The 21,913-nt window shown below is 39.5% G+C and overlaps 1 protein-coding gene across 1 annotated transcript in view; it reads left to right on the forward strand.

Moving 5' to 3' along the window:
• Positions 1–5,798: 5,798 nt before the first annotated feature.
• Positions 5,799–21,913, forward strand: part of LOC148349446 (protein turtle homolog B-like) — a 71,481-nt gene continuing 55,366 nt past the window's right edge. The window contains exons 1-2 of the mRNA XM_088320413.1: positions 5,799–5,872; positions 17,503–17,694. Coding sequence (XP_088176539.1) covers positions 5,806–5,872; positions 17,503–17,694 — 259 coding nt within the window. The 5' untranslated portion in view covers positions 5,799–5,805. The remainder of the gene's footprint in view (positions 5,873–17,502; positions 17,695–21,913) is intronic.

The raw sequence follows: 21,913 nt of genomic DNA on the forward strand, positions 1-21,913 counted from the left end.
ACAGATGAAGAAAAAAAAGAAAGAAAGAACAAAATAAAGGCAGACAGAGAGAGAAAGAGAGAGAGACAGATAAAGAAGAGAGAGAGAGAAACAGAAAAAAAGAAAAAAAGAAAGAAAAGAAAAGAAAGAAGGAAAGGGAGAAACAGTTTTCAGAAAAGAGAGACAGATAAAGAAAAAGAAAGAAATAAAGACAGAAAGAGAGCGAGAAACAAATAAAGGAAATAAAAGAGAGAGAGCAAAACAGATAAAAAAGAAAGAACACAGACACATGAATAAAAGAGCGAGAGAGAGTGTGAGAGAGAGCGGAAAATACATTAAGAAAAAAAAGAGATAAAGAGAGAGTGAGAGAGAGTGAGAGAGAGAGAGAGAGTAACCAAACCTTGCTGCAGGATCTCATCTCTTCCCTGCCCACTGCCCAGCCATCTCCGGGCAGTGGGCAGGGGACACCCTAAACTGGTTGCCAGCCAATCACAAGCACACGGGGACAGACAACTCACTCACTCATTCACACCTAGGGACCAATTCACCTGAAATCTATGTTTTTGGAATGTGGGAGGAAACCGGAGTGCCCGGAGGAAACCCACGCAAGCACGTGGAGAACATAGAAACTCCGCACAGGAAGTCTGGAGCTGGATTTGAACCCACGCAGGAGGTTCCCATGACATGAACTGTGCCGCACAAGCGCTAACCACTGCGCCGCCGTGCTGCCCCTTGCTGCAGGATTGATGAGAATAATGATGGATGACTTGCGTGCGTAATGTGATGGTAGGCGGCTACAGGACTCACCTGCTGTGAAGTAGGCAGCAGAAAGGTTAGTAAGATTAGTCACCATCGTTTATCACCGGAGCCCACACACTCATGACGAGTTCAATTCGTAACTGGCTGTGAGTCAATGATGTCAGTGGGAGCTTTGGGATAGGGCAATATAGTATATTGAACTATCAAAGTGGTAAAAAGAATTCACCTAAAGTGTATGTAGCCACCCTTCAGAATAACTAAATAAGGTTTTTCATCCATTTTCTTGATCTATAAACGTATGTGGTGCTCCAAAAAGCGAGACGAGTTTTGAAAAGAATAAACTTGGCTCTTTAATTCAATTGGTCAATAAATTTTTTGTTAGAATATTTTAATTACCACACAAATTCGCTTTAATGTGTCGATGCAATGTTTGGAGAGAGGGATTAAGTTCACTGTTGTATTTTTTTAACTGCAGGCTTTTCATATTGCCACTCTCTTGAAATAAATGAAAATTATGGCACGGCGGTGCAGTGGTTAGCGCGTGTGCTGCACAGTTCTGAGGTCATGATATCGGACCTTCCTGTGTGGAGTTTGTATGTTCTCCTTGTGCCATCGTGGGTTTCCCCCGGGCAATCCGGTTTCCTCCCACATTCCAAAAACATGCATGTCAGGTTAATTGGCAGGTCCAAATTGTCTCTCGGTGTGAATGAGCGAGTGAGTTGTTTGTCTCTGTCCCTGTGTGCCATGCGACTGGCTGGCAACCAGTTCACGGTGTCCCCTGACCACTGCCCGAGGATAGCTGGGACGGGCTGACTTTTTCCTCAGCATGTTTGATGGTTCCAGATACAAAGAAGGCAGGATTTTAAAATTGAGGCTGAAAACAGATAAACAGTTCCAGGTGTCATGGTTTAGCGCCTGCTGTCTTTCCCGTACACCAAGGGATGTCAGCATTACCCCATTTCCATTCTCTCTCTCCATTCCCCTGTTCAGGCGCTCCTAATTGGCCAACTTTTACTATAAATACTCCGGTCTCCCACTCAATGTTGCTGAGTCATCTTGAACCCTTCTTAGTCTTTTCCCTCTCCAAGATGTCAAGCATCTTTTCCTAAGTCTTTCTTCACCAGTCCTTTTCCTTAACCCAAGTTTGTCCTCATCGAAAGTCCCGGTTCCACTCTCCCTTCTCACTAGTGATTTTAGTTTTACGTTTTTGAATAAACGCCTCTTATTGAGGTTTGATCAACCTCCCCGTTTTTCGTCTCCTGGTGTGCTGCATTTGGGTCTGTTCGACAAAACGTGACAACAGGTTTTATTAAAGAATATATTTTGAGCATACATGAGCTAGCAGACAATGGCTGTAGCAACTCAATTGTACCAAGGCATCAGTCTTTCGCAAAAAGAGTAGTCCATAAGATGATTGAAAATCTATTACAAGTCAAATATATAGTTGAATAGAGCAGTGTTTTTCAACCTTTTTTGAGCCAGGGCATGTTTTTTACATCGGAATAAATTTTGCGGCACACGACTAACCAAAAATGTTCTAAAATGACACTGAACAGTATGTTTGATTACAATATAATTTATAATACCCCCAGTTTTTACAGCACAGACACTTGACAATTACATTATATTTGCAGAAAATGATTCATAGATTAAAAAAAAATAAAAAATTAAAAAAGTGACACTGGATAATTTCTCACGACACACCTGACGATCTCTCACGGCACACTAGTGTGTCGCGGCACAGTGGGTGAAAATCACTGGAATAGAGCACTATTCTATTGATGTCCGCCTCGTCATCTATGGGGAAATTTTACTCAAACCTCTCAACTCTTGATGAGGAAATCAATTGTATTTTGATAAAACAGAAAAAAGCCGAAGTTTACTTGGTTTGATCTGCTCGGGAATGCCCTCCTCATGGACTGAAAATGGTGTTTCCCGTCAGGACCAGAACGGAAACAGGACCCAATTGCGTAACATTTACCACAAGTTTTATTGAAAGAAAGAAGAAGGACTGCGCCCCTGATCCCGTGTTCGCTGGACACAGGAAGCAAGTTGCTCTCGCACTCGGATTGTGATCCGGACATGGAAGTGGATCTTCCGTAGGGAGCAATGGCGGTGTCAGGGACGGAAAAACTTGTCGGTAGTGGCACTTGGAGAGCAAAGCGTGGTCGGGGTTGGAAACGAGTTGTAAACCAGGACTGGAGAGTAGACGTAGTCGGGATCTAAAATGGGTCGTAGCCGGAGACGAACCGGAGCAAAAACGGGACAGGCGGGAGTCAGGGTCGAAAAAAGGTTTGCCTTGTATAAACTGAGGTTTGCAGGCAGACTGACAACAGGGGATGGACAGGACTTGGTTTGAACAGGGACAGGGAGCCAATCAGAGCCCGCAGCGGTTGGCGCCAAATGAGCGGGCACAGGTGATTCACAACGATAATCATGACGGTTTCCTGTCTTACTTTGAGCATCACATTAAAAGAAGTAACGTTACATTGTCAAATAAAACACAACTGAAGTTAGATAATTGCAACTAAATAAATGAAGAAGTTACACATAAAGAAAGTACAGGTATATAATCATGGCTTATAATGAGCAGTGACATATTTCAATATTTTCAATGCCAGAGCAGGTAATAATGGTAATAACGACTGTCTGTATTGAGACATATGTGAGTAGATAGCCGACATAGCTTTGGAAGTTCATCTTACTGCATGCAAGATCAATCCTAGGGATAAAATCATTAAAAAAATAGTTTACTATCAAATATATTAATTTTCACCATTTTCAGTTATGTAAGGAATGGATGGATGATTTCTGCATCACCAATTTCTTTGGAGGGCAGCACGGCGGCACAGTGGTTAGCGCGTGTGTGGTCGTGGGAACCTCCTGCGTGGGTTCAAATCCAGCTTCCGGCCTTCCTGTGCGGAGTTTGTATGTTCTCCCCGTGCTTGCGCGGGATTCCTCCCACATTCCAAAGACAGGCATTTCAGGTGAATTGGCCGGTCCAAATTGTCCCTAGGTGTGACTGAGCGAGTGAGTTGTCTGTCCCCGTGTGCCCTGCGATTGGCTGGCAACCAGTTCAGGGTGTCCCCTGCCCACTGCCCGGAGATGGCTGGGATGGGCTCCAGCCCCCCCGCGACCCTAATAAGGATAAGCGGTACAGCTAATGAGATGAGATGAGACTTTCACTGTTTTGTTGATTGTTACCCAGTGCTAACTCTATTGCACCCTGGTCATCCTGGAAGGGGGATTACCAGCAGAGAGGCCCGTGTCAAGGTTTATTTTTTCCCTCATGCTGAGGTTTTTGAGTTTTTCTTTGCCTGCATGTTGGTTTAAGATCAGGGGATGGTGTGATTGGTTTTAAGGGCTACACAAATACATGTGGCTTGACTATGAAAGGGGTCATATTGCTGTTACGATATACCTGCACTTATCTTTAACGAGGGACACAAAATTAACATACATTAAAGGTACACTGTTTAATATTTGACCACTAGATTTCACTGTATTGTGTGGTGCAACAACAACTAAGGTGCTATAAGGAACAAGGAAGAATGCAAACTACAGAGACTCAAAGAAACTAAACTATGCCAATTTTTTATTCATTTTTGCCCAGCCTCCATGACGTCGCTGAGTACCTGTAGCAGCAAGATGGTGGACAATTATGTCAATTCACTCTAGGTGAAGCTGACATGTTAAATTAATGCAAAATTCTCCCCGTGCTTGCGTGGGTTTCCTCCGGGCACTCCGGTTTCCTCCCACATCTCAAAGACATGCATTTCAGGTGAATTGGCCGGTCCAAATTGTCCCTAGGTGTGACTGAGCGAGTGAGTTGTCTGTCCCTGCGATTGGCTGGCAACCAGTTCAGGGTGTCCCCTGCCCACTGCCCGGAGATGGCTGGGATGGGCTCCAGCCCCCCCGCGATCCGAATAAGGATAAGCGGTACAGCTGATGAGATGAGATGAGAATTTTAATGTAATCATTTACCCACGGAGGATAATTATGTGTTGTTTAAATCAAATATACTATTTTAGTTTAATTAGTAGACAATAATTGGCGTTATCCATAAATCATTTAATATATTTCCAAAATGTAGATGAAAAGGCAACAGAACAAAAATAAATAAAATAGATCCTGGCGATGTGTTGCAAAAGAAACATTTGACTTCAACATTAAGAAATTACAAATAGTGACGTCACAAGGATAATTTGTGAAATTCCAAGGTTTTTTTCGCAAGGCAGGATTTAAAGGGGTTTTGCGACATATTTCATCAACGGCGAGTTGATATTTGATTCAATAAGCGTGGACACGTTTGAGTGACAATTCCAGAGTGAGTAATGATTTAAAGGGAGAAGGTTTCCCCTGCTAGTTTTGCGCAGGATGATGCTGCAGCCAACCCACCTTGAAGGGTTTCCTCCGATGTGGCGTTTAAGAGCTCATGGAAATTGAAACGTCTTCACCAGAACTGCTCGTTTATGCACAAACCTTTAAGAAGTCTCGCAGAAGAAGGGTTCATTATATTGATTTCATACATGAATGCACCGTCCTATGAGGATGACTTTGCTTATTGATTTGACTGTAAATAAAACAGCGCTGTTTTGTACGCGTAAAAAAATCAAGAACCTCCAAAATGCCTCAAGATTACAGTTGAGTTTTGTCAGCGGTGACGTCATTCTTTCGGGTTGCTACACGGAAAATCCGAGTCAGGATAAGGCAAGTGAAAGTCTCCAACCAACACACTAACTGACATGGTATTGGACCAATGAATGATCGAAATATTACGGACACCACCAATGAAGAAAGCGTAAGGGCGGGTATCTGATGACATCACGGTTGTCACTCGGTCTCCAAGAGCGGTTTGCTTGCGTCCCATTGGCGCAGGTGATAAGAGAGGAGAGTGGCGGTGAGGCGAGGAAGGAAGGAGAGGGGAACACTCTCACGGATGGAGAAATGGAGCGCTTACAAATGAAGAGGATACCGGCTTTTTTCAACCAACAGTCGACGATGAGAACTTAGCCAAAACGGGCACCTTTGAGATGAAGAGGTTTCTTTTCGCTCGGGAATAGTACTATGATTTGGTATGTGGCCACTTTGATAGCAAGTGTATTCAGCAGCACCCGAGGAACGGCCGCTCAAGGTGAGTCAAGGCACAATTGCTTTTTAGCCACTTCTACTTAAAGTTCAACCAATGCCTTGCTTTAATTATAACGCATATAACATACCTGTCAACCTCAGCCCCTTATCAATAATTTCACTTCCCATTAATTAGTGATAATAAACCTTACAGACTCAACGCAGCACCTATCATACTAACCAACACTACCGTGTTATGCTAACTACCGCTTCCCCCCTTAAAAAAAGCATAACGATCTTATTAAAGGATCTACCTTTTTTTCAAATTTTGAAATGTCCTTAAGGTAAAGGTTAAATATTTTTTTTCTATCAAGTATATGTTAACGATCCCCAATTGAGTTCAAAGAGCCCTTATGCTTATTTTTCTACTGCTTTTATCTTACTTTTCTTAGAGCTGTTCGGGGTGGAACCCTTTAGGTAGGAGGAATGGGGTCTGGGGAGGGTACTGGAGAGTGATGTCATGCTCGTCCACGCTGATTTTCTTTTCTATTTGTCAGTGTAACATGAAAATGGTGCAAGTTAGAAAAAGCGGGATGGTAGGGGGATCTGTGGTGTGCTGGGAAAGAACATAGTGCTCATCCTGGAGTGTTTTTTTTTTTTTTTTTTTTTTTTTAAGTGTAAGTGTAGTGTGAAAATGGCAAAAGTAAGAAAAGGCCTGCTTCAAGTAGAGTCCAAAGATCAACCCAAACCCCCCAAAAGATGGAAAAAGAGGAGTTTATTTGAGCACATCTAAGAAATGCATGTACTTACATGCGCATCATGATTGAGCTGACTGAGGCTGTGATCATGACATTAAGCCAGGAGACAGCTCCTCTAAACAACAACAAAACAAACTTGACTCGTAACTGTTAATTTTGCCTCCGGCTGCTATATTTTGTTGTGAGACTAAGTCTTTGTGTCTGAATAAACTGCTCCAACGTTTGCACTTCGATTCCCGTTTTGGTAAGTTTGCCACTTTTGGTTCTAAACAAGCGCATGTTTTTTGTGAGATTTTCCAGAGTGATTGGGTCTTTGATGTAGTGCGTTTGAATTCGAATCTTCTGAATCTACCGTTTTTATTCGTGTGTAACGTTTAGTAGATTTTACTTTATTATCACACTGTTTTTATTCTTGGTACCAGAAATGAAAGTTAGAGAATGGGGAAAACAGTAAGTTGTTTTGAAATATATGAACTAGGGCTGCACAATTAATCGAAATCTAATCAACATTGCGATGTAGCGTAGTGCGACTTTTAAAAAACCTCTTCAGAATAGGGCGCTGATTACTTAAATTCAACATTTTAATAATCCTGTAAAATCTCAATCCAAGACGTACCAAAAGTCAATTAAATGCCGTTTCTTGAACCGTTTGGAGAATCTAGACGGTTTTGGTGTGTTTTGAACAGAAACACTCTCAAATTTTGTCCCCAACCGAAATCACTGAAAGTGCTACTAACATTTAACAATCTAAGTAAGAACACACAGAAATAGTAGGGTTTTATTCTGACCTAATTTTTTTTTTTTTTTTGCAATTACAAGCAAAATGATTGTAGCATAGGCATCTTAGCTGGAAAACAGCTGAAACAATATCATGACGCCTTACTTGGTCCCAGGTCGAAGTTGATAACCATCTAAAAAACTAAACAGGAGTATCTTATACATTTTCTAAGGGTATGTCGTGGTGTGACTGGTGACATCATACAGACGCCTCTTTGCTTCTCAACTGTCTGACGGCTCGTAGGCGGGTTAAAGCAGTGTTTTTCAACCCTTTTTGAACCAAGGTACACTTTTATTTATAAAAAAGTTCCGAGGCACACCGTTCGTCAAAAATATTTGAAAATGATGTTATGTAAAATATTTCACTGTACTATCTAATAAGCAGATAATTAGTATATAAAAAGAAGAAAATAATACTTAAAAATAAAAGAGAATGATCTGCCTGCGATTGGCTGGCAACCAGTTCAGGGTGTCCCCTGCCCACTGCCCGATGATTGCTGGGATGGGCTCCAGCACCCTCGCGACCCTACTAAGGATAAGCGGCGCAGCTAATAGAATAGAATAGAATAGAATAGAATATACCTTTATTGTCATTGTTACAAAATGGGTTAACATATTGTGACAACGAAATTGGGCATGACACTCCAGTTTTACATTCACAGTGAGGTATGAGCCAAGAAGATAAAGGAACAGAGAAGATAAGGTTATAAAACAAGGGGGATAAGGCTATAGTTATAATTGACATGGTATTTACACAAGAAATGTCGGCATGTGGGATGTTACATACAGTGTTGTCGTGATACCGTTGGTATCGTAAGGGTTGTGCAATATTGCATTTGGTGCAAAGTCATCATAGTGCAAAAAATAGTCAGCATATGCATTGGTGCAAACATAGACAACATAGTGCAGAAAAAAGGAAATGGTCAGACATTGTGCAAGGTGAGCAGTAAACGTAGTGCAGTCGACATGTGCAAGAACATAGACATTAGTACCATTATATTCGTATGAGGTAGTGTTGGCACAAGTTTTCAGGTTTTTTGTGCTGTGTCTGTTTTGAGCAGTGAACAAACATAGTGCAGACAGCATGTACGTGAGTACCATTTTACATTCGTGTGAGGTAGTTTTTTGCAACAGTTTTCAGTTTTTTTGTGCGGTGTCTGTTTAGGGTGGTAATGGCTGTGGGGAAGAAACTGTCTCTGAGTCTGTTTGTTTTTGCTTTGTGTGACCTGTAGCGCTTGCCGGAAGGCAGCAGGTCGAAGAGGTGGTGGCCGGGGTGAGAAAAGTCCATGATGATGTTTTCTGCTCTGCTGAGGTAGCGAGAGCAGGCAATGTCCTCCAGACTGGGCAGAGAGCAGCCGACGATTCTCTGGGCTGTTTTGATGATCCTCTGGAGCTTTTTCCTGTCTGCTGCTGTGCACCCAGCATACCACACCGTGATGCAGTATGTTAGGATGCTCTCCACTGATCCCGCAGCGCCAGTTCTGCTTACCAAAAGTGGCCCACTTGAGATGAGATGAGAATGATGTGCTTTATTTATGTTTTTATTTTTTACAGAGCAATCTTAAACCGCTTTGTTAAACAAATTAAGTTATTAAATGTACTGTGATACCTCATGAGCAGATATTTAGTATATAAAAAGCATATAAAAAACTACTGCCACCTACTGAAATGGATGACTATTACAGTTCCTCGTCTAAAGAGGGCAAAAATAATAATAATAATAATAATAATAATTTCCTTTGTATTGTCATTCTTTGTAACAATGTACACAGAACGAAATGTCGATACACCTGACCCGTTGTAGCGAGCCGATGCAGCCGCAGCCAACAGAGGGCGCCGCCATTATGAATAATGGCCTGATTTTTTGGAAAGATAAAAATCAGGAAAATTTCAGCGGCACACTAGACAAGGTCTCACGGCACACTAGTGTGCCCTGGCACATTGATTGAAAAACACTGGGTTAAAGCATGTCACTAGTATTAACCCTTGACTGCATAATTGGGTTAAAAAAATGACCCCATGGGTTGTTATTCTTCAAAATCTTTAAACATAAAACAGAGTTGTCATATTCCCAGGTATTCCTCATAAAACCTGTTTATGACATTATGACTTTTGTAATTTTAACCCCCCCCCCCCCCACTAATTACAGACTCCACTCATGGATGATTGAATGTACTGGTAGGCCATGCACCAAAGGGTTAAGTACGTACGGAAATCGCATCGAAATAGCAATACAGCCCTAATATGAACGCAAAAAAACACGACGAGGAAAACACCTTTTGGTGTATCTGATGATTAATTGGGCTTTAAAGAACATTAAATCAAAACATTTTGTATTGGTATTGTGTTCATAGTTGTCAATAAATGATTCGAATCATGGCCGCATGTATTCAACAATGTTTGTCACTTTCAATTCTTCGTTTGAGCCGAGAAAGGGTCTAACAAAATTTCATACCGATGTTTAGTCATATAAACAATTAAATACAATATTTCTTCCACGCCCTTCTCACACTTTTAAGCCTTGACCTATTGATGTTGGCTAATAGATACAGTACACCATTGCAGTGGGTTTCCGACAGAGCGTTTTTATATTTAAGCTTTTATATAAGTGAAAGGTGAGCGAGCGGTTGTAGACCGGCAGAATATTGGGTGTGAAATATAGTGACGTGGTGGGTTGTCCCCAGTCTTCCCATTTCTTCCTGCCAGAGAGAATGCTATTCGTGTGAGTGTTCTTTCCAAGGGGACAAAAAACCTTTAGGGACAGTGTGTAATATTCAGCACCTCTTAGTAGTTAAAAAAAGTAGTAAAAATAAGTAATAAAAGAAATGCATGAGCTATCATATAAACAAGCATTTTTAAAAAAAATCTCACAGGTCAAGAAACATGTATTTATATTTCGCAACATTAGGCTCACCTTGAGGGAGCTGATATGATTGTCCGTCACCTTGCTGCCAAGGGTACCCCCAAAAACCTTGTGAAAGGCTTGGCTATCGTTTAAGCATAATTATGGTGCGGTTTGCTCACTTTGAGGCTCCTAGGTTTGTTTTCGTCCTTGTGCTTTGTAACACTCGTTTTCTTTTGTACTACACGATGAAGCGACATTTAGTGGTTGAATATCACATGGTGTGCCTTCAAAATACATTTACCTCAATTCTGTTTTTCTTATTGGACTCTTGCAAAGGTAATTTAATCGGAGGCCATTTCATTATTTTGACTATTGTTGGACAATATTGTTTTGTTATTTTGACTATTAGATCATTGCTACGAATGGCCTTTAAACAGGTTAAACTTTTTTATCTGATGGCTTCTCCCCATGTCATCCTTGCAAGTTCAAAATCCATTGATGTCTTCTCTCTGTATTTTGAGAGCCTACTACAGTTTAAACTTATCACTAAGGCATGCAGATGAGATGGAGAATACTTTCGAGTCGCCTGATAGGAACAGAACCCCATCAAAATGTAAGGACCCGAAGTAAAAAAACGCCCACTTTCTTATTTTATTGATCGTTACTTAACATTTTCACAAGTAAAATCCTTATTCCCATCGAGGTCTATCGATTTACTCCAAGAATTTCGTCTGTTGTTTTCCCATTTTACTGTAAAATGAAGCTGAGCTATTTGAAAATGTGTGCCCATGATACGCTTAACGGAACAATAGATTCCCTCTATTTAGAATCATACACTTCAATACAAAATCTGAATTTAATTCTATGGCACATTTCAAAACCAAGTGGAAAATGCTAAGTAAATAAATTTACACAAATTTAGCCTCTGGGTAGTGAATGACAATGAAAGAATGACGTGCCAAAACCAATTTGTTGCATGATGGCATGGCTCTTATATTTTTTTGTGTGAAATGTACGTTAGGGGCTCAAGTTATTGATTGGTTAAGGGATTTTGCATGGGTTTGGGTCATATTCATATGCAGGTCAGCTTTTTAGTTACCTACTATACTCAATTTCTCCAAACCGCAAGTCCCTCAGTCATACATAATTGTGTCCTCGTGTCTCTTCACACACCTTACTGCTTGTGACACTCATACTAGTTTGTAAAAGATCCAAATGTTCTCGACAAATTGTTTTTATTTTGTTAGCTTACTTCAATATTTATTTTGAAAAATGACAGGAAAAAAACCCAGAAATATCATACTGTGACTTTTTGTTGCTTTTCCTCTTGTAATCCAACTCAATTCACAAAGGTTCTTAGTGGAGACCGGAGAATAATGAATATAGGACATACTGTATTTACAACGGGTAAGGAAAATATTTGGAACCCTTTACTTTTTAATTTTTTTTTACTTTTTGCCAAAATAAAGTTAGTTTTACTCCCAATTAATGTATTCTCTGCACCCCTTCTTGACAGGAGTAAGCCAAAAGGTAGAAAGTAAGGCTGCGACTAACGATTGTTAATAATCGATGAATCTGTCGATTATTTTTTCGATTAATCAACGAGTCAGAATAAAAAAAAAACACATTAATATCCTATTCTTTATTCAAATATTGAAGGTTTAGACAAGAGAATAGTGCACTAAACACAATAGTTTACAATATGAAACAAAAAAAGTCACAGTGTTTAACAAATAACAACAAAAATACATACAAATGTAAGCTAGAATCAATTACTTTGGTTCTAAAGTGAAAAAAAAAGAGAGGCATTTTTGTTGTTTAAGGGAGATGAGCTTTAGGAACAAGAAAAATGCAAATCTAAAAACCCAGTTACATAATTTTCACCATAACAGGAAAAAAGTAAACATGACCACTACCACTCTTCTGTCTTTGAAAACTTTGGATTGCAGATCATAAATGTGAGTATGTTACTGACAATCATGTTGAGGATGCTTTCAGTGTTGCCAGCTGCTTGCTATGGCCTGTATGGTGTCTTTCTCATTATAAACGCTTGTCATTTGCTGTTTTCAAATTAGATGTGAAAGAATAGTATGATAACGTATTATGGCACAATTTACAGGGACACAATAATCACTAGACTTTGCTAGAAAATTAAAACTTGAACCTTAATCTTAAATTTATTACCACCATTGTGTACAAGTTGAAAAAAAAAAGAATAAAATAAAGCACAATTAAACACTGCTCAAGATGATAAGGGTTACAGGGGTGGGGCACTTAAAAGCCTTGGCTCCTTTTGGGAATATGTTTGTGTTAACAATAATGTATTGTTCAGCTGTTTTTTTGTTTGGGGCAAAACATTTCTTGTTAACTCAGTGGTTGAGACATTTTTTTGTGCTAAATAAACGTCATTTATTTAGAATAGAATAGAATTTACTTTTATTGTCATTCTTTGTAACCATGCACACAGAACGAAATGTCGATACACGTGACCCGTACAGTTAAACTGTAGCGAGCCGATGCAGCCGCAGCCAAACAGGGCGCAGCCATTTTAGTCATCAGGTGACCAAACCCCCCAATTCCAACCCTTAATGCCGAGCGCCAAGCAGGGAGGCAATGTGTACCAATGTTGTAAGTCTTAGGTATGACTCGGCCGAGGCGCGAACCAGCGACCTCCCAGTCTCGGAGCGGACGCCCTACCATCTAGGCTACCGAGCTGGTATCAAAATGATCCCTTTCACATACAAACACCCTCACCGAGTCTTTGATCAGCCAACGCTAAAACTAAAACTTGATTCATAATATTACAAACATGTTAAAGTTTTGTATTTAAAAAAGACCAATTATACACTGCTTGCAGGCACACACACTCATTAATCAGCTAAAAATCGAACACTGGAATACGTGAGCTACCATATACTAACATTATGTTGCGTCACTTGAATATGCAAACAACAGACTAATAAAAACAAATAATGTAGTAGCTCACCCTGCTACTGAGCTGATTCTTGTCGGTGACTCCATGATACCTTTTAGGTGCTGGCTTATGAGTTCAATTTACCATAGCCTATGAAAATAGCGCCTTAGTTGGCACTCCACCTCCTTCTGCCATGCTCGCCGACATCACTGGCTCCAGAACGTGCTGAGTGACGCATACACAACGAATTGATGAATTTATTTGTTGCTCACGCTTTTAATCGTGGATTTTAATCGATTTGATCTATTTGTCGTTGCAGCCCCAGTGGTAAGGTTTGCAAAATAAACAAGAAAACTCAAGTATCACATGCTCATAAATGTTCAGATCCTTTTCAGTGATGTTAATCTTTACTTACGTGCAGTCCATACTTTTGAATCTTTCATTGGAGTTTAGCCGAGTACAATTAAACTGATTGGACTTGATTACGAAAGACACATGACTGTCTTTATTGGGCTTTACAGCTCACAGTTCGTGTCAGAGCCAATGAGAATCAGGTTTCAAGAACTGCTCAAGGAGCTCAGGGATAAAATTGTGTCAATGCACAGATATATAGTTTCTGCAGAACTCAAAGTTCCTAAGAGCACAATGGCCTACATCAGCCTCAAATGAAAGAAGTTTTGGAAAATTGTAACTCTGCCTTGCTTTTCTAACCAAAATGAGAAATCAGGGGAGAAGAGGCTTAGTGCAAGAGGTAAAGAAGCCAAAGATCACTGAGGCTGGCCTCCAGTGATACAGTAGGAAGATGGGTAAAAGTTTCACAAAGTCATCTATCACTGCAGCATTCCACCAAGTGGGTGTTTTATGGCAGAGTTGCCCAATGGAAGCCTTTCCTCAGCGCAAGACACTTGAAAGACAGTATACAGTTTACCCAAAACGCACGAAGGACTCTATTAATTTTAACGTTTATTAGACACTCAAAAAAAGGAGAGTAGACACAAATTAATTTTGAACTGCAAAGAGAGCAGGGAGAGAAGCCTTCAGGTAAGATAATTCCATTCCCTGTTCCAATAGCCTCTCCCTAGTCCTTTCTTTTTACTAAATCTTCAAGATTACAAATTCAGATCAGCGGTGATGAAAATCAAAGAACACTAAAATGATTTGCCGAAATCAACAATGATGTAATAGTAAAACAACGAGCAACAGTGTGCAATAACAGTCAAAAATGGAACTGTCATCCTATAAAATCTCCTTTGCATTTGACCATGATATAAAGTAAATACATTTATCAGAATCCCAGAGTATGAGGACAAGATTATTTGGTTTGATGGGGCCAATACAACCCGGACAGTAAAACATAGTGGCAGCTGGTTTCTGAGCTGCAGGGAAAAGACGGATGGTTGCAATTGAAAAAAACAGATGAATGTGGCCAATACAGAAATTTGGAAAACCTGGACCAGAGTACTCAAAACTTCAGACTAGGCTGAAGCTTCACCTTTCAACAAAACGATGACCCATATATATACCTAGAAACCCAAAACTGGCCACAAGGTTGAAAGTGTGCCTCATAACCCCATGCGCCTTATATATTGCAGAATGCAGTGGTTAAGATTGAAAATGCATTTAGTATTTGTAGGTGTGTGTTACTACATGAGGTTTTGTTGAGCAATCATCACAGGCCCAAATCGCAATCTATTGTATGCAATGGAATTCAAACCCGGGTCGTGGCGATGAGGGCGCTGACACTTTGTCACTGGATCACCAGTGGTAGAGATGACGTATGCCAGAAACACTGATTGTAAAAGACAGAAACAAAAAACAGAAAGTCTTTCAAAAAATAATACTCGAGTTCTTTTACGTAAGTATAAATATTAAACAAAGATGTTATTAAAACACAGGGGAAGAAGTGGACAAACTCTCTAACCTACCAGAATGTACAATGCATATCAATGTTTCTGGCACCCTGAGTAAAAATAGTGTCATAATGAGATAAGTTCTAATGCCTCTTTTATATTTCATCTGCACTTTTGGTAGTCTAGTGTAGAAGTGTCAGAGCCTTCACTACCGCGATCCAGGTTTAATTGCCGTTGCAGTTTCATTCAGCAACATTTATTGACTGATTAATCATTGCATCACTATACAGTACGCCTTACGTGAGTTATACCTGGTAGCTCAATTTAATGCGCCTTAGTCATTCCCGTGCGTTGTATGTATCAAAAATATATGACGAAAGCCTTTCTGTTTGGGGTGGAGGGGTAGACCTTATAATTCTGTGCAGAAAATATGATGCATCCTAACACGCCCCTGGGGTCTCTGATTGTATATGAATTAATCCCAATAGGGATGGTAGGGGGGTGGCAAAGGAAACTCTTCTGTGGTTTACTTCTCCATCATCTGTCGTCTGATTCCCGCTTTCATCATTAACAGTGAAGTAATTGCGCTCAGAGCGCTATCTCAGATGATGTCACCAGCAGCCAATCAACACCAAGTAAAGCGCGAAATTGTGTATTGTAAACCCTTGGGAATAGCTCACGTTCACTTATCATCTGGTTCTGCTATGTGGTCACTCATGCTTTACTGCTGTATAAGAAGAAATTAAAGGTGTAGAAAATATCAGCTACTAAGCATTAAATACATTTGTCAGGGTAAATTCCTTATTTAAGTTCCAAAACGGTTTTCTCCAAAATGCGTTGTTAACAAAAATCAGTGTTAAATACTGGGGGTATAGTGTAATGTGAAATGACTTTTGTTGTCTACTGCCACATTCGCATTTATTTAGCCTCGTTTGCATTGAATTGGATATTTCTATTGTAGATACCTTGCAAAATAAGCATTTAATTTTTTTAATATTAATGAACTTTTGTACGTTTTCCACTTTATTTGCTTTGAAAGCTAAACGTGTTTTTCTGCTGCTACTTGCCTTTCCCATATCAGAGACGGAATACTACTAGTGGGCGATACTTTAAATTTTGGTATCAATCTAATCCAAGTACAGTCAGAGTAGTATCAATCAATACCGGTCCAATACCAATACTTTTTGCTTGGAAATGTCACGATCAATGAATAATTAACTCCCCTTGATTTAGTTTATAATTGAAATTATGAATTGTAATTAGTAAATAAATGCATAGCTCGACAAGGGACAAGGGAAAAAAGATCTTTGGTGTACAGGTAGCTGATGAGTAAAAATAGTGTGATAATGAGATGTTTTCTGTATCATTGGTGGTCCCATTTTTAAGTGTTCACACTCAACCTGACGCAACACTCGTCCGATACCAGTTGCTCACAGTTACTCACAATTTTTTTCCGAATGTGGTCAGCGATGTTTTTCGATTGATTTATCATTGCACATACAGGGTAGTATACCATAAAAGCTATATATACTGTATCTACTCCCAATCTTTTCCACCGTATTTTGCACTGTGTAGAGGGCACACTGGGCAATGAGGCGCACTCTCAAATTTCTGACTAATTTGAATTAATCAATGGTCTTTATTGTCATGATATAATGTTGCTGTACAAAAAAATTGAAAGACTTTTAGTGCAAGAAGCGATGTGGAGAGCAGCCAGCTAGCTGCGAGCTAGCATTGGGGATCCTCAAATTGAGCCAGGTCTGTGTGATGGTTGAAATGGACAGTTGCAAATAGTCACAAATGTAGAGGTTTCCCACAAGGTGGAGACTGGGTTTTATGGGTTTTGGATCTGGTGTTGGTGAGATACAGACTTGGCAGGCTGGCTTGTATAAAAATAGGCCGCACCTGCAGCCCCACTTTTGCTTCCTCTCTTGACGCCGCCTTCATCTCTTCCCGGAGCCTATAGCAATCCGCAGAACATCTGGTGGTCCATCCAATTCTGCGGTGATGTTAAATCGATGCCGGTAGCCGGTGTCCACAAGTTCCTGTTGGGTGTCGTGATGCAACATAGATATATGCGTGAATAGAGTCTGAAGACAAACATATACAGATGCTGCCCTACTTACGAACGAGGTTCCCGACGATCGTTCGTAAATTGAATTTGTTCTTAAGTTGCTTCAATGCTATATTTTCTATGTTTAAGGTTTATATAAGTATATTTAAGGCTTGTATAAGTAACCTGTATTGTTTTGTACTCAAAAATAAACATTTTATAAAATAATATGCTCTATAAAGATAAATAAAGTTGAGTTTAACTTAAGTAGGGGAGCGTCCGTAGTAAGTACACAAAAAGCACTGAATGGGAGAGTAAAGGGCTGCTGTATTCGATCTCCTGGGTTTTTAGGTGCACCTTATAGTCCGGAAAGTACGGTAAACCAAATTGCTTGTTGGGTGCTATTGTTTCAATTGCAGTGCCAATTAAAAATCCACTTTTCATTTAGCCTTCTTTAGAGGTAAGTAGGCAGTGACCTGTCCTTGCTATTGTTGCAGGTGCCCACGGAGTGCAGGAGGAGCCCCAGTTTGTGACGGCACGTTCAGGCGAGAACGTCATCCTGGGATGTGATGTGTCGCACCCTTTAAATGGACAGCCCTATGTGGTGGAGTGGTTCAAGTATGGAATGCCAATCCCCTTTTTCATTAATTTTCGCTTTTATCCTCCTCACGTGGACCCAGAATATGCTGGTAAGTTGTCTTATATAGTGATCCTTGAGCTTAAAGAAATGCTTTTCAGGAACATTTTCTTCTGTTAAATATAAAAGCATACAGTAAATAAACTGCCATGTATTCCTAACCACAGTTTGCACCTGATTAATAGCCATATGCTGAAATATAAAAACAAATTTCCATTCAGTTTTTGTACGAGCCGAAACGGATTTTAAAATGCTGGCTTAAACAGTCATGAAGATTGAATAATTGAGGACAATTTCTCACATTTTAAGCCCGACGCACACCTTTTTCCATATTTCATGCCAACATTATTCAAAAATGAATTACAGGAGCAAAACAGTAGGTTTGACAATACTCTATTCAATATTTTTAACGTGCTCATAATATTTTGACTTTTTCACCCACAAATCAAGTCCTCTTTTAATACATCCAAATTAAACAACATTGGAAGTTATACTTCTCTTTACATATCATATGTGTCAATGTCAGGTCGCTAAAGTTTCTTTCATTCTTTGAGAAAAAATGATAGGAGAATGGAATTTGGTTAATTACTGCAGCAACCACAAATGACCACAACACAAAAAGACATGTCAGTGTTGCAAAATGGCACTATTGTCCACTGTATGGTCGCCCTGGCGCTGTCGCCTAGAAATATAGGGCTTTTATTTTATGCAATGCAGTGCTCATTCACGTTTTTTTTTCGCCACAGTAGTTAATATGTGCTCATCTTTGAAATCAATATCTTGAATGGTCACATGATCCAAATACACTTGACATAAACTTGGAGCAGAACAGAAAAACTGAAAACGGTGTCAGGTATGCAGGGGCATGGTGCTGTTGGCGTTCTACAGCTAAAGGCATCAACACCAAAAATCCCCAGGCGGTTGGCGCCAGGTTTGCGCCAGGCCTAAAATGTAAGAAATGGATGTGAATTAGTACATTTTTCTGTCTGTTTAGACCTGCGACTTTAAATCTTGTATGAACTAAATTTATACCTCTGTAGTTCTTAAATTTGAGCATGCGGATTTTAATCAGGTGTGCCCTCTACACGCGAGAGGAGTTGACAGCTTTATTGGGGGTAAAGGGAATAACAAAAAGCGCTCTTCATAGTGGAGGAAGTGAGAAAACGGGCAACACAAACACAGTCCAAAACCTACGGCTGGTGGAAGTTAAGAAGTCTTTCCTGTGGTTGATGAGCTCCATGAGAATTAGTCAAGTTGTCTACTGGCGCCTTCTTGAAAACACCGGCTTGCTGTATCTTCACATGGTTCTTAAACATTTGCATTTAAGATATGTATAAAGACATAACTGTCACTTGTAGTGACTGAACTGATCATGACTCAGAGGGCAGCTGTTAGATTTTACAACTGGTTGGCCATTAGGACCTGCAGGGGAGATGCTCTTACGACCAGCAGTAGGCCAGGACATGTTCACGTCAAATGTCTTGGTATCCAAAATAGGTGATTAATTATTGATTTAGACAGCTATAAAACACCACAATGACTAATTATTTTGTGGCTCCCTGGCAATCCAAGCATCTAAAATTGGCTAAAGCCAGTGTTTATATTGTGCTGTTGAACATGTCACTTCAGGGTCAGAAGAACTTGGAGACAAATGCAGAGTTAATGGGACGCGCTAGTACTTTATGACATAGAAACATCACTTACAGAGCAAGCATTGTCAAACAATAAAGATCTCACACTTTAATAGCCCAGGACCCATCTTCGTGAGGTTAACATTTAATACAATCATCTGACTTTGGTCAAAACATTCTCGTGAGCTAACCCGTGAAACATTCATCTGACACATTTTTTAGCTCCAAAGCATGAAGCATAGATCATAACGGACAAAAGATACATTTTCATATATGAAACAAATTAATGCAACTTTTCACAACAGTCATTGCTTATAAAGATCAAATAAAGATCAACTAGCATCAGAATAATGCCTACAGAACATAATGGAGAAGGAAAGCAAGCATCTCAAACAGGATTATGACATATTATGAACTGCCAGTAAATAATCACACTGGTGTTTAGTGATGTGGGTGAATGTAACAAACTGAAAAAAAACGTGATTTTACATTAAAGACAAGAGAAGGGCAAAATGAACAAGGACAACAAAATGAGCCCAAGTGTTACGAAAACAATCGTGAAGGTTAAGATGTTGTCAAAACTTTAAATCGGTCACAGTTTCCTCAAAATGACACACAAATGTCGGAGCTGACCAAAAGTATAATTTTGGGGGGATTAAAAACACTGCAAATTTCAGACACATTTAAGGAATGAAGCGAGGCAAAATGAGTCCGAAATAGTCACTATCACTAAGTAGAAAGAACGAAAGAGGCCAAAGGGATTATTGAGGCAGAGCTTGACTTTGATAATGCGGATGCTTTTGAGTAGGCATATACTCCCAGAAATCCTTTGTTTTACCCTTTTTGCCAAAAGACCATCTGCTATCATCCATTTACCAGATGGCATGGAAAAAAATGAATTTTAAACCCTGAAACTGACCACTCAACATTTGACACATACTGTAAAAGGAATATCCAGCAAACTTTCATCGATCCCATTTTGACCACTCTTTGCTATTAGGGCTGGCGCTAGCTAATATCTTAATAATTAGTTATTGTATTGTTTGATTGTACAAACAAGTAACAATCCAAAATATAGAAGTTGAACAAACAAAAACGAAAAATATTAAACACCCCGTTAATGTTCGAATTGAGTAGGATCTAGTCGTATCCCTCTTGTTCACATAAACTTGAAAGCTTGGTTGATAAGGACGGATCAGAATGGGGAAAAAATGGGGAAGAGGGGGATTTCGGAGTAAACAACATACATCAAATCCTATTCGGTGTTTGGCAGATTATTTTATTACAATTATCTATATAAGGACAGCAAAGTTTGGTTTGTTAGGCTTATAGAGCACTGAGGGACCCTGGATTTATTCAACCATATATTAAGGAATCAGATAAACTTGTATTTTTCAATTAAGTGTGTGTGGTTATTATTTAACTTATTGTAAATGATTATTGATTTTTTATTTAGTTCTGTGTTTCAAACATTGGTAGCGTATGTTTTGATGGCTGAGAATCATTTTGCTGCCATCACTATCAGTGTGGATGAGCCCCCATCTGGTCCTTTTCCTCACATGGTTAGTTGGTGCCTCCCCATAATCGTATTTATTTTTTACATTGTATTTGTATTTTTAATTATTTTCCATATTTTATTTTAAAGGTTCTGTGTTTCCGTGTTTTTGGTCTTCCGAGTTTTTGGATAGGGGAAAAAGTAGGGGATTTTCTTTTTCTATTGTACAATTTACTTTTTATACAGCACTTTTAGTGGCATTCATTGGCTCAAAAGTTTTTTACAAATACATTCGGATTTAATTTAGAAACACTGATTTGTTTATTAAACAAAGGGGCTTGATCTTGTTTAATATCCTTTTAATAACTGAATTATTTACTGATTTGGGCCAATGGTTTCTGAATATATATTTGCAAATCATTATTTGGATCAAATGCAAATTACAGTCTTCTTTCAAGAAGGAGTAGGCTAATTAGTGAAGATTTTTCTCTTTAGAGGCTCAAGTAAAATGAGGTTACTGATGATCAAAAGTTATTTAAATACTTCTAAAAAATTGCAAATGAAATAATTTTAGAAAAATAAATGACTTCATTTGGCAACTGTAAATACTAGTTTAGTATTTCCCATACCATAGAAAGTTACTGACGGGCTGCTAGAGTTGAATTTGTCCCGCCAGAGTCTCATAAACTTGTATTAATAAAATATATAATAAATATATATAAATGCAAAGTTAATCAAAATAACCTTTAGATAGATAGATAGATAGATAGATAGATAGATAGATAGATAGATACTTTATTCATCCCCGTAGGGAAATTCACACTTCCAGCAGTCTACCCTGTTGTTTATTAACAGATGAACATGATGCCCTAGGGGTGCTCGTAGCGAAGTGGATGACGTCACGCCAGTCCAAAATTTCGACATCCCTGCGGCAGATGGAAAACTTTTCTTTGTGAAAATCCAGGGATACACCACCTCGTGTTAGCAAGTCCGCCTCCTCTCCGATTCTCCCCGGTTTTCGTGTCTCTGTTTAGCGGCGTTGAAGCCGGATTGCTCCGGGTAGCTCCGGGTGGCTACACGTTAGCGTCCGGAATGCTAAACGTGAGCCACGTTTCCGCAAAACACAGCAACTGCGCTCCCTGTGC

The sequence above is a fragment of the Urocampus carinirostris genome, chromosome 17 (genome assembly GCF_059441175.1).
Source record: "Urocampus carinirostris isolate Australia breed hairy pipefish chromosome 17, RoL_Ucar_1.0, whole genome shotgun sequence".
Lineage (NCBI taxonomy): Eukaryota > Metazoa > Chordata > Actinopteri > Syngnathiformes > Syngnathidae > Urocampus > Urocampus carinirostris.